General features: G+C 44.5%; 1 protein-coding gene across 1 annotated transcript in view; it reads right to left on the reverse strand.

The window, feature by feature from the left end:
* SNX27 (sorting nexin 27) overlaps positions 1 to 17509 on the reverse strand; it is a 2194393-nt gene that overhangs the window by 1264602 nt on the left and 912282 nt on the right. Inside the window, exons 7-8 of the mRNA XM_044079208.1 lie at positions 5492 to 5848; positions 63 to 158 (exon numbers count right to left, since the gene is read on the reverse strand). Coding sequence (XP_043935143.1) covers positions 63 to 158; positions 5492 to 5848 — 453 coding nt within the window. The remainder of the gene's footprint in view (positions 1 to 62; positions 159 to 5491; positions 5849 to 17509) is intronic.

Here is a 17509-nt window from a genome sequence, read left to right on the forward strand (position 1 = left end):
CCCCCCTGATATAGTTAGCAAAATCTGGGATGGAAGGAGTACAGAAGATTATAAGTAATTACCATGACCATCTTTTTCTGCTCAGCCAATTTTTGTAGCTGGTAAGACTTCTCTTCTGCTTTTATATAACCTTTCTTGACATCTTCTACAGCCTGATAAAATACAAGAAAAAAAACAGGTTAACATGAAGGTCTATGAATTTGTCAAATACCCTATACTATACAATGGTAATGTAAACAAGACTTGGACAACACCAAGTTATCAAACACAATGATTAAATGCAAATGATAAAGCTACGTAGTATTCACATCTGTTTATGGACCAATGGATCATAAGTAATTTCACCAGTAAAACTTTACATGAGTGATTAAGTCAAACGTCTACTGCTTTTCACATTGTTGTGTGGCAAGATGGTAAAATTGCATAAAACCTTACCATAACCACACATGTCCTTTGTCTTCCATGTTGCAGTGTTCTGCACATATGGGTTTTCTCCTCTTGCTACCCAAACACCCAACCAGTATACAAAAGATTTCAGTCACTGTATGTTGTGTGGGATGTCTGACATGGCTAAAAGAGCACTGGCCATAAGAGTGACATCTGCATGCACCAGCCCTCAGAGCTGAGTGTCCCAGTCAGAACACGCCCTTCGAATGGTAATGCCAGTCTTATGCCAACCAGAAATGGAATTACCATACACCAGCAGGGATTGGTGGGTGGGAAGGAATACTGTAACATGGAAGATAAGGACATCTATGGCTATGTAAGATTTTTACACAACTTTTCTATGCCCTTCTCTTCCCAAGTTGCAGTATTCTGTAGATATGGGTGAGTGCCAACACCTACAGCGAGGAAGGGGGAGGCGGCCTAGTAGAAATCTCCAGAAATCCATTGAGGATAGCCCTGGAGATGTGGTCTAACTTGTAATGTTTCGTGAAAGTATGCACAGAAGACCAAGTGGCTGCTTCAAGTATAGTGGAAGTGTCCAAACTCCTGAAGAAAGCCCCAGGAGGCCATTGCTCTGGTCAAGTGTGCTTTGACAGTACCTTGCAAGGATTTCCCATGATATTTGCAACACCGGTTAATGGATTGGAAATCCATGTTGAAATTGTTTGTTTAGATGCTGCCTTCCCTAGGGCCTTTGGATGGAAGGAGACAAACTTGGTCATCCTGTATGATGGACTTGGTCTTGTGCAAATAAATCTGAGTTGCCTGTGCACATCCACGGAATGAAGTACTCTCTCACTGTCTCCTTATGGATTAGAGAAGGTGGGTGGCTTGATTTAAGGAAAGGGCATGATGGAAGGGTTAGTTCTAAGATTAACACCGTCTGTGTGGAATACTAGGAAGGGAGGAATAGCCATGATGGCTTGTAACTCTGACACAACTAGCTGAGGTCAAGGCCACTAGGAGGGCAGACTTTAATGTGAAGTGTTTTAGGGAAGCTTTAGTCACAGGCTCGAATGGGGAAAGTGTGAGCTTCTCCAATACATAGTTCAGGTCCCATGGAGGGAGAGAGGGCTTCCTTGGTGGTCTGAGATGAAGTACTCCCTTATGGAACAGCTTTGCAGGAAGTCTGGAAGCTAAGGGGGGATCCAGCGGAAGACATGCAGAAATGGCAGACAAATGGGTTTTAATGGATGAGAATGCTAACCCTGCCTGCAACAGTTCACACAGTATTAGTGGAGTCTCACTTTGTAACTGGTCCAACTGCCTTTTTAGACACCATATAGAGAACTATACTATAACTTCATTTTAGTACAAAGGAAGTGGTTTTATTGTGCTTATGGAATGTTATGTGCAATATTGAATTATGACAGTAGAGGGAGATGTTTCATTATGTTTAAACACATTAGTAAGCACAAGCACTTTATTCCATAATGTTCGTATGAAATTTTGTAATTAAATTAATTTATGTATTTATGTGTTGTATTTATATATATTTACATGTTTATAGGTTTTAAACACATTCAGACATTTTAAATGTTATGCACATGCATTTTTTTAGTTCGGTTTTTACTTAATGTTAATATTAATGAGGCTTGTTGGTTCATAGGTTCATTTTGAATGTCTTTGGGGGATTTACATTGGTTGGAGGGTTGGTAACTTAATATATATAGATTAATTAAATGGAAGTACATTGTCTGATGAAGTCCAAGTGATTGGATGGCAGCTGGGATTTTGTTTTATGCAACTGCGTTAATGTGTATGGTCCGTGGAGCTGGTTATTAAATGATTTGAAGTGGACTCGTGGTTTGCAGTTTCCTTTGGCTCATAGCACTTGTTCGGTGTTTGTGGGTACTTTCAAGTGCTTTCAGTTGTTGTTTTTTACCATATAGAGAATCTCTTCCACTCAGATAGGCAAGATTTCCTGGCCTCCTGCAGGACAGTGAGCACATCCTCATTGTAAAGCTATCTGAAAAGGTTCAGAAACCCATTACCCACAGGGTGAGGTGAAGAGATTGCCACTGTGGGTGGACTTGGGATCCCTTGCCCTGTGTGAGAAGGTCCACTATGGGGGTAACTCGTGGTGATTGCCCTTGGATAGTTGTAATAGCAGGGGGAACCAATGCTGTTTTGGCCAATAGGGAGTCATCAGCAAGATTTTTGGTCTGTCCTGCTATATTTTCAGCAGGACCTTTTTAACAAGGGGGAAGGGGGGATGCATAGAGAAACATCCCCTTCCAGGAAATTGAAAAGGCATCTGTCACCATAGCCTGAGCTTCTGGTAGTCTGGTGCAGAAGGAAGTTGCCTGTTGATGGAGAAGGCAAACAGGTCTATTTGAGGTGTACCCCACCAGTGGACCAGGTCCTGGAAGACATCCCTGTGTAGCATTCCGTGTGCCTTCATCACGGATCTGCTGAGGGAGTCTGCCTGTGAGTTCTGTTGTGAAGGTATGTATACCATCTTTAAGGTCACTCGCTAGGAGGTGGCTAGTTCCCACACCAGGAGATCTAGTCTGTAAGGCAAATAGGATTTGGTCCCCCCTTGCCTACTGAGATACAGCACCACTGTGATATTGTCTGTAAAGATTTTTAGGGGTCCTGGATGGAGTCAAGATTGGAAGGACCGCAAGGCAAGTAATATTGCCCTCATTTCTCAGATATTGATGTGCTCTTTCCTGTATGGTACTGGCCACACTCCCTGCACTTTCAGGTGTCCCAGAGTTGCTCCCCAGCCGGAGTCTGAAGTATCTGTGTACATGGTCTGTTTGGGTTGAGATGGTTGTAAGGGAAGCCCCGAGTTGAGGTTCACCTGATTTGGCCACCAAAATATTTCCTGTTTGAGGCAGGGCAGGAGGGGAACCCTGAACTCTAAGGGGTGGGAGTGCTACACCCAAACTGACCTGAGGTACTATTGTAGTTTCCTCACGTGGAGTCTTGCTAATGGTAACATGGGGATAGTTGTTGCCACGTAGCCCAGGAGCCTGAGCTGCTGGCTTGCAGTCAATTCTGTGGTGTGAAGGACCAAAAGCAGGTGTTGTGTCAAGCTTTCCACCTTTTGGGGTGGAACGTAGGCTTTCATTATGTCTGTAGAGATCCTGACCCCAAGACAACTGTCTTGTGCAGGCTCCAGTTGGGATTTTGGGAAATTGATCTGAAATCCTGGGGACTGCATGAGAGTAATGGCAACTTGCAAATGTTGCAGGAGGGTCTGTTTGCAATCTGCCTAAATAAGCAGGTTGTCCACGTAAGGGAATACCTGGATTCCTTTTGTCCTGCAGAAGGCAATAATGGGAGCCAGGCATTTGGTGAAAAATCTAGGTGCACTGGAAATCCCAAAGGGCAATGCAGAGAATTGAAAGTGAGAAGAGTTTTTTCCTGAAACTTGGCCTTATAGGGATGTGAAGGTAGGAATCCTTGATGCCTAAGGTGGCCATGAACCCTTAAGGGAGTAGGGACTGGAAAGAGTTGGTAAGGTTAACATCCTGAAGGAAGAGGTTGAGAAGTGAGAGGGCCAGAATTGGCCTCCAGGGACGGTCTTTTCTTGGAACCAGAAAAATCCTGGAGTAGAAGCCTCTTCCTATTGCAGTAAGTGGAACTGTTTGAATGGTGCCTTGAGTAATCAGGTTTGTTTAGCACTGGTTGTATTAGGGGGAGCTGTTCTTTTGGGGGCTGTGGGATACCCACTTTGGAGGAATGATCCAGGTCCATGAAGTACCAGATTTCTATAACAGGAAGGACCCATTTGTCTGAGGTGATGAGTCTCCAACACTTGACAGTGAGAGAGACAAAGAGAGAGGGAGAAGATGGGAACTCCAAGGTTGGCAGGTAGTCACACACTATATTACAAACTGTAACCACAGATAATTTGAAAAAAAAAAAAAAACACACTCCACACCAGGATACAGAAAAAACTTTACGGGTGTGTCCGGTACCTTGGCTTTCACCTTCAAGGAATAAATTTTACACCAAGCAGCCATCTTTTATATTATTACATTAATAGAATAATTACATTGATTAAAATTGACTGAAAACAATTATTCAGTTAAATACATTGCCCCTATTAAGTAAACTTTCTATTTATTTTAATTTCATATACTTCTCTTTTATAAAAGAACTTTTTTACAGTTCACATTGGAGAGAAAACACATGGAAATATGTGCAACGTAGAAATTGATTAATCAGAAAACAATTTTCATATGATGAACAGAACTAATATAAATATTACAAACCCACTAGATATAAAACTAAATGCAGAGCTACTGATAGGCACTAACCTTCAAATTTTGATGCAAAACATTGCAATAGATTTAAATTATTTCATCTATCTAAGCTCTAACATTAAAGTTTATATCTATGTTTCATTCCCTCAGATACAAGGTTTTAAAGTTGATAATGCATTTAGTTTCTAACAGACAATTTTGTTAATTCATCCCCTTGCTGCTGTTTGGGCTTTAGCCAACACACTATAGAAGTATCTATCCAAGCCTTCATGGAACCTAATGAAATGCTCAGCGACTAGGCTTTCCATTCTACCTCTCCTGATGTCACCTAAATGCTCCATGATTCTTTTTTTCACTGCCCTTTTCGTTTGTCCTATGTACCATTTTACTGTTGTGCAGTCACAACCAATAACGTAAATAAGTCCCCATAATTCACAATTGTATTGGTCTCTGGCCTTATATATTTTGCCATTGATATTGGCCCCATCTAGGTTTTAAATCTTTTTACACAATACATTTTCCACATGGGAAACTGCTCTTTCTTCCCTGTTCTCTATCCAACTTTTCTATAGATAGCAGTTCTTTCAAATTTTTAGATCTACTACATAATGTTACTCTCTCCAGAAAGTTTCCCAAACCTCTCATCACTGACAATGATGGGCCAAAGCCAGTTAACTAAACCTCTTAACACTTCCGAAAATGGTGAGTACTTATTAAAGAACTTAGTTTCCTGCACTTTATCCTTGTTCCTAAACTGAAAAGAATCTCTGTTCCTTGTTACCCTTTTAACACATTGGTATGTGACAACCTAGCTTCTTTTTAACCTTATTCTCTGCTGCCATTAAGGCTTCCTCTTTATAAACCCTCTTCTGAAATTTGTCTCTGACCTTAAATTCATTTCCTAGCGTAGTTCTCTCCGAAGTATTATTAGCGGTTTGTAAATACTCTCCGTATGGCAATGATGCTAATAAATGAGGAGCATGCATACTGTCGGCCATAAGAAAATTGTTGACCCCAGTACTTTTAACATGAGGTTTGAATGCCACTGTAAAATCCTCATCCACGTAAAACTCTAAATCCAGGTATTGCATTACATTCCTGCTGGTATTGAAACTGAAACCAAGTCCAAAGTGATTATCCTGCAGTGTCTGCATGAAATCATGAAATTCTCCCATCTCACCCTTACAAATAAAAATAAGGTCATCAATGTATCTTTTGAACACCATGACCCTAGTTTTTGTAATATTCTGTACTGTACGTATGAACCATCTCAAAATAGTTCATAAACAAGATAGCATACACGGGGGCATGACACCCCCACCACTGTCCCTTCCTGCTGCAAAAAAAAAAAAAAAGTCTTACCATAACATTCCATCTGAGTTGTTGATCTGCTTTCAGTCATCACTGATGGGTTCGGTCCCGATCCCTCGGAACCGAGTCAGCCTTATACCAAGCTTGTGGGCACCAAAAACTCTCGAGCTAAGCTGCTGCCCACAATGCCCTTCACTCAGTTACCTCAGCTCGAGTTTGCATGCAACATATAGAAGAAACAAAGTCAGAAGACATCTCTGCAGAAACCCTGAAACACCACAAGACCCAGAAGATCCACCAGGAGCCCTTGGTGGGTGCCGGTGGGAGGGTGTGATGACGAAGATCAACAACTCAGATGGAACGTTATGGTAAGACAACTTCTTTATCTCAAGTTAATCTTCTTCCTATTCATCACTGATGGGACAGAATCCCAAGCTACTTGGAGAACCTGGGTGGCCCTTATGGAAGAACATTCCTGAGACCCATTGAGCCAAAGGCCGCTCATCCCCTCGAGATCAGAACCAATTTGTAATGCTTGATGAAGGTATGGGGTTTAGCCCAAATGGCTGCTGCACAGATGTCGTCTATGGAGGCCCTAGAGTGGAAGGCAACAGACGCACGAGTGAGCTTTGATTTGAGCAGGCTTAGATACATTCGTAAGCAAATATGAGAAGGTAATGCAATCCCTAAGCCATTTTGACAAAGTAACTTTAGATACTGCACATCCCCCATTCTAGGACCAGCAAAGAAAATGAAAAGTCGGTCCGATTTGCGCAAGGACTTGGTTCTGTCCAGGTGGAAACGCAGTTGTCCATGAACATCCAATAAATGCAGACAGTATTCTCCCTTGTTTGAATAATTTGGAAAGACTACAGGGAGCTCAATGGACTGGTTAATAGAAAAGTCAGAAACCACCTTGGGGAGAAAAGATGGATTACTGTCCTTATGGAAGGTCAGACAGGGACTCTTGATGCAGAAGGCTTGCAACTTGGATATTCTTCTGGCTGAAGTGACCGCCACCAAAAACAAGGATTTCCATGACAGGAATTTGAGATCACATGTCGCAGCAGGTTCAAAAGGGGGTAGAGAGAGACTGGAGAACCTGGGAGAGATTCCATGCCTCCACCAGCTGCCTGATAGGAGGCCTGCTATGGAAAATTCCCTTGAGGAAGGTCTTGCAAAGTCAGGTGGAAATAAGCGGGACTCCATTTGAACCATTATGGAAGTTGGAAATAGCTGCTAAATGGACTCGAATGGTAAAAGCTGATGCACCATTGTCAAACAACTCAGAAAAGTAATTATGAACAGTACCTACAGGAATTGAAAACGGATGTAGCATCTGATTATGTGACCAGATAGAGAATCTTTTACATTTGTCCCTGTAAAGTTTTCTGGTGGATGGTTTATGGGAGGGCCAGGATAATATTCCGGACAAATGAGGAGAGGACTTCCTGCCTGGCAACTAACGGAAGTGGAAAAGCCAAGCAGTCAGCTTTAGAGTGGATAGATTAGGTGGAGTCAGCTGTTGTGGGTGAGATATGAAGTGCTGACAAGTGCCCAGGATCCAAGGAGGTTGCAACAGGTAAAGTTGGAGGAAGGGAAACCACACCTGAAGAGGCAAGAATGGAACAATGAGGATCACTTTGCTTCTCAACCGAATAGCTTTCCTTAAAAAGAGAGGGATCAGAGGTATTGGAAGATAAGCATAAAGGAGACCCATGGACCAATCATGAGTCAGAGTCTCTTGGTGACTTCCCATGAGGGGGAAAGATGGCAAAGTACCTGCTGCATTTTGTGTTTGAGGGGGAGGTGAAAATGCAGCAGAATGGCTGGCCCCAACGGCCGAAGATTTCTGCCGTCACACCCGGATTGAGAGACCACTCGTGAGGACAGAGGATGCATCTGCTCAGCTTGTCCGCAATCATGGAGCTCCCCGGGATATGCGTCGCGATCAGTAAGTGGTTGGAAGCTATCGCCCAATGCCAAATTCTCATGGCTTCGTGACATAGGGGGTAGGATTTGGTCCCTCCCAGTTTATGTACAGAACGACGGACATGTCGTCCGACTGGATAGCAATCGCTCCTGACGGAAAGATTGGATGGAATGCTTGCAACACCAATAGCACCGGTCTTAATTCAAGGACATTGATATGCAAGTTGACCTTTATGCTGGACCACATGCCTTGGATGGACTTTCCCTGTAAGTGGCCCCCTCCTCACCCTATCAGGGAAGCGTCCGTGATCACCGTGGCGCTGGATTGGGGAGCCTGGAAGGGGCGACACCAAAGATTTTCATCTGTACTCATCCACCAGAGGAGATCTTGTTTGCAGGAGTTGGTGATGAGAATCTGTGAGCTCAGGGGATGAAGATTGGATATCCACTGGGACAGAAGGAGCCATTGTAGCAGCCTCATATGTAATCTGGCTAGGGGAACAATTGGGATGGCTGCCGCCATAGACCTCAGAGCCTGAAGGACTTCCCTTGCAGACACCTTCCTTTGACAGAGTATCATTTGAACGTGTGCCCTTAATCTCTGAAGCCTGTGAGGGGGAAGAGAGACCAGACTTGTCTGAGTGTTGAATACTGCCCCTATAAATTCCAAATGTTGTGAGGGCTGAAGGTTGGATTTTTCCCAGTGAAAGGTGATGCCCAGTGACTCCGCTAGTACCAGAGTGTAGCAGAGGGCCCTCAATAGGAGGCTCTTGGTGGGGGCGGAGAGGAGCCAATCTTCTAAATACGGAAACATCTGGAATCCTTTAAGTCCCAGATGAGCTGTGAACACACTGGGGGCAGCTGAGAGACCGAATGACAGGGCTCTGATATGGTAATGATTGGCTCCCAGCCGGAAGTGAAGGAGACTCCTGGAGTGTTTATCCATTTTGATGTGGTAATACGCATCCCGGAGGTCTATCGAGCACATCCACATACCCCCTCCTGAAGAAAAGGGAGGATGGATTGAATTGCGACCATGCGGAACTTGGTTTGAACCACTCATTTGTTTAGCTGGTCGAGATCCAAAATGGGCCTCCAGTCCCAGGTCTTTTTTGGCACTAAAATGAATCTTGAGTAAAACCTGGATCCACACTGGTCTGGGGGGACCTGTTGGATGACTCGTTTTTGACATTGCTTTCTTATTTCTTTGACTGGGTGGAACATCGAGAAGGGATTTTGGAGGTCTTGGGTAAGAGATTAGGGGGATGTGACAGCCTCTGGAAATTATTCTCTGCACTCACTGACAGTTTGTAATAGAGAGTCAGGCAGCTTGGTGCAGAGAGTAATGAGCCCCGACTGCTTCCAGAGGAAAGCAATTGGGCAGCGCTTCAGGAGAGCTGATATGGTCTTCGTGAGAAAGAATCTCTGCAGTCCTGATTTCGGGGACCCCCCCCTGCCCCGAAAGGGGCGTCTTCCATTGGAACTCCCTCTGCCTCTGGGGGAGCCCTCACCATGTGCCTCATGGAAAGGACTTTGAGACTTTTTGTGCCACATCTTTCCACTCCTCTGGTTCTTGGAGGAGTGCTGAGGTTTGGAAAAACGTAGACCCACGGCAGACAAGGTCTTCCCGTCCTGCTCACATTTGGCTAATGTGTCCTTAACCTTAGAACTGAACAGAGCTGATGGTTCGATAGGGGTGTTTAAGAAATAAGACTTGGAGACCACGAGGTCACAAATGCGCATCCAGGCATGGCGTCTCACAACTACGCCTGCACCCGCAGGTCTAGCCGCCCCTTTGGTTGCATGGGACAGCAACCTCATGGACAAGTTGGAAACTGACTCTAGGGTGGTAAGTTGGGAAGCAACTTTATCACGTGCCCCGCCCGAAACTTGACCTGCATGAGTTCCTGACAGCTCGGTGATGAGCTCTCTCTGGAGCCTCATAAAATGTGCCAAAAAGTTCAGAGACCTGACAGCAGAGGTCGCTGAAGCAAACACTCGCTTTCCTAACCTGTCCACCACCCGGGACTCTTTGTAGGGCGGGTTGACAGCACGACTTTCCTCCGCAAGGTCCTTTTTCATGGCCGCCACCACCATAGCGTCTACTGGCAAACCTCTAGACCAATGGGGTTGATCCTCTGGAGGGGAGAGCATCTTATCTGATCTCCTGGGAAAGGCCTCAACGGTGTCTGGATTCTTCCATGCCCGCAGCATGATGAGCCTGACTAACTCATCAGCGGAGGGGTCATCCAAGAAGCAGAGGGCCAAGAGTGGAAGGCCTGCAGGAATATGGATTCATCTAAGGAAGGGTTGGCGGGCTTCCAGTCACCTCTCTGCTTCAAACTTTCTAGGATGTCTCCAAATGAGACAGTCAGGGGGGACCGTGGGGACCCTTTCCCCATCATCATAGTCCATATATTCTGTGAGGGACTCCTCTGGGGAGTCCATGCATTCCTCTTACACACCCGTTTCTGAAGGGGTTCTTCAGTGGGAGCATCCAACAAGACTCAAAGGAAAATACCCTGTACAGGGGTCTCCTCGGTCTTGCGCTCTCGAAGTCCTGAGGGGGTGGCCTTTGATAGCTGCAGCTCAGAGACAACGGGTGGTAGGTCTGATGTAGGATGATTGCTCGAAGCAAGCACCCTCTCCATCACCCAAAAAGCAGGCCCAACTGAAGAGGAATGGGAGCCTGGAACCGAAGAAGACAATTTTGGAAACAGGGTCACACCCCACGGTCCACTCCCAGGGATGGAGCCTTAAGCAAAACTGGTGAGGGAGTCACCCTCGGACCCATAGATGGAACCGGTAACACAACGGGAACTGTGGGTTCCACCCAAGCAAGAGATTGAGGAAGGGTGGGTTCTGACAGAGCAGACACCCAAAGGGGCCTCAGAGCCTCAAACACAGTCATTGTCAGCGCCGAGGCAAGGAGTCCTCTCATAGACATCAGAAATATGAGCCTCGAACAGAGGGGTCCAAGGGAAGAGAGTACGTGGGGGTCGCCAGGGCAATGTACCCAAAACCCAGAGTGGGATGGGCTCTAGGAAACTTTTTAAGTCCCCTGGCTGTCAGCAGCTGATCAAAGAGGCGCACCACATCCACTTCAGATGGCTCCTGGTAGACCTTACCGATGCCCCTGAGGGGGAATCAGGCCAGTCCAAGAAGGGGCTGAAAGCTTGTCCAGCAAATGGATACACAGAGTACTGGATCCATGATGTATTGAAAAATGGCACAGAGGATTTCACTTTAGAAACTGTCAGTAGGGGAATAATCGGAGCCGAAGTCACAGCTGAGGTTGAGGCAAATAGCGGCTCAGAAGATGTTGTCGGAACCGATGGAGCAGAGATGGGGGATGTTGGTGCCGAGGTAGAGACAGGCAAACTGGTCAGAACTGAAGTTGCAGTGGGAGCCGTGGTAGTCAGTGCCAAAACCAGCGCCAACAAGGCAATCATAGCAAAATTCTGTATGTATCACTGGAGTCAAACTTGGAGCCGAGGTGGTTGGAACCGAGGAGGCGATTCGATGCTCAGAAGTCTTATGGGCCTTGTGCTCATGAGGCGTGCCACCATCACCGGCCGGTGAAGAGGGGTCAGAACGAGGATGTTTTTTGTCCACAGAAGGAGAGGTTGAGACTTCAGATACAGAAATAACCTCCGAAAAAAGAGAAGGAAGCAGGCCCTTGAGGATTAACTTATTTCGTCTTTCATTCAGCGTCCGCTGACTGAAACTGATGCAAATGTCACAGGGAGGTTACTCTGATAAGTGCGGAACCCCCAAACAATACACACATTCCTCATGCAGATTGCTATTAGGTAGTTTACCACTGCAAGAAGAGCAGTCTTTAAAATCTGCAGCTGCAGTCCCTTTCATTTCAGACATAATAGAAAAAACACAACGCTAAACTAGAAAGTAAAGTTAGAGAGAGAAAGGGAAATACCAGCAATATTATTGGGAATACCACAATGGTAAAGAGGGCAAATACCAACAATGGTACAAGAAAAGAGATACCTATGGGTAGAGGTGAGTGAGTAATTAGAGGAAAATAATAACTTGACAAGAAAAAACTCACAAATATTTATACAAATTTGAAAAATATGAGACTTAGCTAGAGAGCTCGGTGAAACGCTACTATATGGCTGTGCGGCAAACGAGATCTGAGGTAAATGAGTGAAGGGCATTGTGGGTAGCAGCTTAGCTTCGAGAGTTTTTGGTGCACGCAAGCTTGGTATAAAGCCAACTCTGTTCCGAGGGCTCAGAACCGAATCCATCAGTGATGGATAGGAAGAAGATTAACAACTTCAGATTATTTGTTGTCAAATACAAAACAATTGTGAGTTAAAAAAAACTCTAACAGGTGAATGAGGAAATCAGTACGTGGACCTTCGCAAACACTACCCGAACTGTCTTGAAAGGGTGGCCTCTGGCTGGTCGATGGGGTGGCTCTGGTAGGAGTGGGTTGCTTCCTAGAGGTTTTTCAAGGCCTGGTAGATGAAGCAGGGCTTGAGTGTTTTCTGATAAATTGTGTTCTGGCAGATAACTCCTCTGGAATTTTGGAATAGGGGAAACAAGTGTTTATTTCTACATCTCTTTACCCTTTTGCTGTAAGGACTTGAATAAGTCAGCCACGTTTGCTCCAAACAGGGTTGTATTGTCCAAAGGAGCATCAACCAGCTTAGCTCTAAAATCATCTGGTAGGGGTTGGAGGCATAGCCAGGAATATCTTCTTAAGGCTGACGCTGCTGACCTGGCTGACGCCTCAGCAGCATCATAGCTGCACTTGATAGTGTGTCTGGTAACCTGAGAAGTAAGGGCAACTAAGTAACACAGTTGAGCTTTGGCTGCAGAGTCACGCGAGTCAGACAACTCCTTTGAAATCTTCTCCAAAAGGGATAAGGCATATTTAGCCATGTGTGTCTGATAATTACTTGCTCTGAAAACCAGAGTAGCAGAAGTATAGATTTTCTTACCCAAACGCTCCATGGTTTTGCTGTCCTTGTCAGCAGGGTGGTAGAAGGCAGTAGTTTAGAAGCCTTGTCAGTTGAAAAGGAAACTGTGGGCAGGGTCTGCAGCAGGGCACTTAGGTTTTAAAAAGTCCCTGAGACTGCAAAAATCCTCATCAGGCCTGTGTGGTGCAGGGGGCTGAGAGTCCATGTTCAGAGATGCTGCTGAGAAGGCATCCAGGAAAGCAGGAAGAATGGGAGAAACAGCAGTAGGAGTTGGGAAATCTATCTGAATGAGATCATAATAACTGTTTTGTAGCTCTGTCATTTCAGATGATTCCCACTTTGTTACTTCATTTTGGCAACAGTTTCCCCAAAGGTTAGATCCTCTGATGGGGAGTCAGGATCAACATATTCTTCCTCTGGGGAACAACATCTCAGGGGAGAAGGCAGCTGGGAGGCATAAGAATGGGATTCTTCAAAAGAAGAATTGGAGTATTCTTCCTCTTCCCTCCGAGAGGGATCTAATGCCGGAGACCTGGGGCTCAGGATTAGAGGATGAATTGTGAATGTTCCTGGAGTGGTACGCCATAAGGCCATAAAGGCATTAAGCAGGCTTTGACTAAAAGCCTGCCAATCTGGGTCGGCTATGGAGAGTTTTGGGCACAAATGCATTGCAGATGGTGCAGTTCTTGTAACGTGCAACCTACTTAAAACAAGCACTGATCGTGGGCGTCCTTGTGAGGTATCTGACAGACGCACTTACACTTGCCCTTTCTGGATGACATGAACAAACATTAGAAAAACAATGACTGTAAGAAGCTGATATCTCTAGAATCAGACAGCCAGGAAGGCAAGAACACCTGACATTCGACTGGCATCTGAGAAGTTCTGAGGGCTGGTGCGTGCAGACTTCACTTTTATAGCCCACACTCTGTTAGCCACGTCAGATGTCTCGCACAGCATACAGTGAGTGAAATCTTATGTATACTGACCAGATGTTCGGGTAGCAAGAGGAGAAAACAGATATACTGCAACAAGGACGACATCATAAATTTTTCCCACCTTCACACGAGTTCAAGAAATTATTAACTTATGCAAACCCTTCTACTTCTGCATTTCAACAGTACTGAAGAGTTGGAAACAATACTGAACTCTGCAAGCAGTGTTAAGGAATAAGACAGTCGGGGGACAATGGGAGATCTGGTCCCATTTCAAAAGTGTAACGGATATAAGGTACATGAAACAAGTCACTACTAAAGTGAAAAGATATCGCTATCAAAAGAAATACACAAGTAACACAAAAAATCAATACCAAGACTGGTAAGCTCAGAGTTGAGCAGCATGTGATTGTTTTATTTTTGATTACCGGGGTACCGCACTGATCCATACTGACCAATTTCACATTCAGCCCAGATGAAATACACATTAAAAAAAACATAGAAATGTAAGCAATACTAGAACAGTTTAGACTATTTACATAGAAAAAAAGTGTGCAAAGACATTACAACTAACAAGCACCTTCCAATGTCCAGAGTACAATATATACATTAGTGTCTAAGGTGCATCAATCTTCAGTTCGTCTTGAGAGAGAAGATACTCAGAAAGGAGACCGGTTAGGTGATATGTCCTGTGTTGAAACAAGAACATTTGGCTAGGATGAAGAAATGCATTTTGAGTTGACTGCTAATGTTCACTACATCTCATACATGAAATATTACTTTAAGGCCATCAGAGATGTATTCCCTTTTGTAAAGATCAACTTCTGATAGTTTAATGCGATTTCGAAAATCTCAGCAGTCGGCCGACCAGCACTTGCAAACTGCTTTTGCTTCGGGCACCGCGCGGCAAGAAAGACTGGAGAAAATGGCGTCGGCTGCATATTATATACCCCTGGGGCACTGACGTCAGGGAAGAAGCGACAGCAACCAACGCCAGACCAAGACTTTGGAACTCTGGCCGACTGCGGGACCGCCTGACGGCAGGATAACCCAAGTGTAATGACTGCAGCAGTGGAACACAATGAACATCTACATCTTGAGTGTTACTAGAAAAAAAACATTCAGGGTGAACACCAAGTGTTTGGAGCACAAAACTTCACAAAAGAAGCACTTTCAAAAGAAAGATCAACAAACTAGTTGGATAAACTTAGGCTGTTTCATTCATTTATTACCAAACAGATCAGAAATTATTACCACCACAGTACAACCATATTTAAATCCTTAATTGAACATAAAATGAGCTGTTGCTCAAGACAAACTAAAGAGGGGGTGACAGCTGTCAGTGAGTGGAATCATTCAAGTAGTCATAGGGATTTTCCTCCCTCTCTGTCTAACCTCCACACCTGCAGCAAATAACTTAGTTGAACACTTCTACAATATTAGGCTGTTTAGCATATGCACTTATGTGCATGCTCAGCCCCATGTAATAAACAAGCTGTAATGCACAGTAACAACAGTGCCCAAGTGCTGTTTACAAAAGACCACTGTGGCATCCAGCTTCTGCTACATGCCAATAAAGCAATGGGGCATACTTCTACCCTCACAACATGGTCAGGCAAGCCAGAATCAGCCACTCATTCCCACCTATTGGCTCCTTTAGTGCCTGGGTTGCCACTCAGTCTGTATCACAGTCAAGGCTTTACAACCCCTTTGTGCCACACAGCTAGCAAGCATTTTCTGTTCATTTATTATTCAGCAGAAAATTGACAGCTACATTTGAATGTTTTCCAAATCCTGCAGTCTGTTATTTTTTTACTAAATATTCTGATCTTAATTATTGTATTTCTCAGAGCATGGTTGGATCCATCTATGCAATCTCATTTGTTTTATTACACCATTTCATTCAACACATTCTACTCAACGTTATACAATGTAAAGGAATTAGTGTTATGTACTTACGATAACTTGGCATCTGCGTTATCTGTAGTCACCATTCATCAGGTTAGGGTCTTGAATCCGATATCGGATCTGAGCCAGCATATACAGAACATGGCTTAGCTCAAGCTCCTCCCCTCCCATAATGCTCTGTTGCCGTCCACTCCCTCCGATCGAGTTTGCATACGTGAAGAAGGCAGACCTAAGTACTAAAGTAAAACAGGACCACCAAAATCCAACCAATCTTCTAGGAAGGGGGCTGGAGGCTGGGACTGTGAAGAATGGTGACAACAGATAACACAGATGCCACGTTATAAGTATATAACTATAAATCTGATGTTATCTAGTCACCATTCCTCACATTAGGGTCAGAGTCTCCAGCTACCTAAATCCTGGGAGGTCTCAAGGAAGAACATGCTGAAGAACCGTGGAGCCAAATGAAGCCCTTCCTCTAGAAAATAAATCCAACTTATAGTGGGAAAGTGTGGCGAGAAGACCATGTTGCTGCTGCACAAATGTCATCTAATGACCGACTATCTGTAAAGGCAGTGGAAGTAGAAACTGCCCTGGTAGAGTGAGCCCTCACTGGTGCAGCCAAGGGAATACATTCTGAAGAATAAATGGACATACACTGCGAAATCAAATGGGAAACTGTGACTTTTGAAATTCCTCTGCCCTTTCTATTTATAGAAAAGGCGACAAATAGTTGGTCTGAACGCCTAAATTCTTGCATTCTATGTAAATAAAATTGAAGCTGACGAACGTCCAATGTGTGCAGGATATATTCCCCTTTATTGCAATAGTTAGGAAAAAATACTGGGAGATGAATACACTGATTGAGATTCACTAAGGCCACTTTAGGCATGAAGGATGGATCTGGTTTCAGACATACACTGTCCTTATGGAAAGCTAAGTAGGGCGGCTTGACAGTAATAGCTTGCAGCATCAAAACACTCTTTGCCAAAGTTGCTGCCACTAAAAAGGCAGTATTCCAAGAAAGAAACTTAATATTGACTTCTTTGAATCAGTCTCCAGAGCCATGGACAAGGGTAAGGTGGTCCACACAGCCTATCTAGACCTTGCCAAGGCCTTTGACACCATCACCCACTCTGGAATCATAGATAAACTTACTAAGTTGGGCATTAATCCCCATGTCACCCAATGGGTTGCTAAATGGCTTACTGACAGAACTCACACTGTAAAAGTAGCCGACTCCAAATCCAGCTCCAGACAAGTGACAAGTGGAGTACCTCAGGGTTCAGTCCTGGGGCCGCTCTTGTTTGGCATCTACTTCTCTGAAGTACAGGTCAACACAAAGGGACTCTAGCTAACAAAGTTTGCAGATGACTGCAAACTGAGAGCCATTATTGAATCCCCAAATGATGTGGATACTCTACAAAAGGGCCTTACAGAAACAGATGCTTGGTGCCAGAGCCATGGGCTCAAGCTCAATGCCAAGAAATGTATTGTTATCCCCTTTGGGGAAAAAACATGTATCCATGAATTACCATATAGGTGGCAGTACACTAAACACAGAAAGTGTGATGAGACTTAGGGACACAGGTGGACAGTGGTCTCACATTCGATAACCACATCGCCACAACAGTCAGGAAATCCTTCTATGTGGCACACCTCATCACGAAGGGCTTTTCATCCAGAAAAAAGGAGGTCATTGTCCCACTGTACTCATCCCTCATTAGACCCATTATAGAATACAACTCCCCATTTGGTATGTAAGACATCTGAAACTGGAAAGGCCTCAGAAATACCTCACTAAAAGAAT

Source organism: Protopterus annectens, chromosome 8.part0, assembly GCF_019279795.1.
Source record: "Protopterus annectens isolate FY-2018-M chromosome 8.part0, PAN1.0, whole genome shotgun sequence".
NCBI classification, from domain to species: Eukaryota; Metazoa; Chordata; order Ceratodontiformes; family Protopteridae; genus Protopterus; species Protopterus annectens.